This window comes from Hipposideros armiger, unplaced genomic scaffold, assembly GCF_001890085.2.
Source record: "Hipposideros armiger isolate ML-2016 unplaced genomic scaffold, ASM189008v1 scaffold_284, whole genome shotgun sequence".
Lineage (NCBI taxonomy): Eukaryota > Metazoa > Chordata > Mammalia > Chiroptera > Hipposideridae > Hipposideros > Hipposideros armiger.
In genome coordinates this window covers 1,931,501-1,932,478 of record NW_017731634.1, presented here as the reverse complement: position 1 = coordinate 1,932,478, position 978 = coordinate 1,931,501, and the positions used below count along the sequence as shown (strand labels likewise).

The window sequence follows — 978 nt, the reverse complement described above, 5'->3', positions numbered from 1 at the left end:
CCAGGCCCAGCCTCGGCTCTGCTGCCTGGGGTCCTCTGTCCCCTCCCCAGCTTGCCCACCCCTCCCCAGGGTCACGGACGCTCCTGCCCCACAGAATCAGCTCCTACTGCAAGAGCAAGGGCTGGCAGCGCATCCAGGACCGCCGGCGGGAGGACTACACGCTCAAGTGGTGTGAGGTCAAGAGCAGGGACAGCTACTGCAGCTTCCGGGAAGGTAGCAGGAGGGCCGGGGGCTCGGGCCTCCGGGGAGGCGGTGGTGGCCGGGAGGCAGGGGCCCTGCAAGGGCCTCCCAATGCTGCCCAGGGCTCTGTCGTGCCAGGCGACCAGCTTCTGTACCAGCTCCCCAACAACAAACTCCTCACCACCAAAACCGGGCTGCTCAACGCCCTGAGGGAGTACTCGCGTGTTACCAACAAGACCCACAAGGCGGCGCTGTGTGCCCAGGCCAAGTAAGCCGGCTCTGCCCACCTGCCACGCACCCATCCACCCTTTAAAGCAACAGCACCTCAGCCAGCCACCCCAACCCACTAGTCCGCCATCCTCTCTCCTCGGCGGCACACCCACGCATCTGACACATCAGTCAGCCACATGCCCTGACCGCCCTCCAGGGAAACTGTCCACTCGCCCATCTGCCCATGGACCAAGCGAAGCACTCAAAATCTTTCTCCACCCCAAACACCTACCACCCATTCCGCCCACCCACCCCCACGGCCCACCCGGTGTCCTTACACACGCCCACCCCAGAGCCACCCACTGGTGCCCCTCATCTAGTCATTCGTGGCCCAGCACCCCCACTGCCATCCATCCCCCTCTACCTGTTCCCACAGACCCTTCCACACACACTGTCCATCTGCGACCCTCCACTCACCCAGCAATGCCTAGGCCACTCGGCGTGTTCATCTGTCCACGTGTCCATCTGTCCATGCATCCACTCATTTGGCCAACCATTTACACATCTGCCCACCCACCCAACCGTCTA

The 978-nt window shown here is 63.6% G+C and overlaps 1 protein-coding gene across 1 annotated transcript in view; it reads left to right on the top strand.

Annotated features, from left to right (window-relative positions):
* Positions 1–978, top strand: part of TTLL10 (tubulin tyrosine ligase like 10) — a 23,435-nt gene that overhangs the window by 12,344 nt on the left and 10,113 nt on the right. The window contains exons 6-7 of the mRNA XM_019658613.1: positions 95–213; positions 319–448. Coding sequence (XP_019514158.1) covers positions 95–213; positions 319–448 — 249 coding nt within the window. The remainder of the gene's footprint in view (positions 1–94; positions 214–318; positions 449–978) is intronic.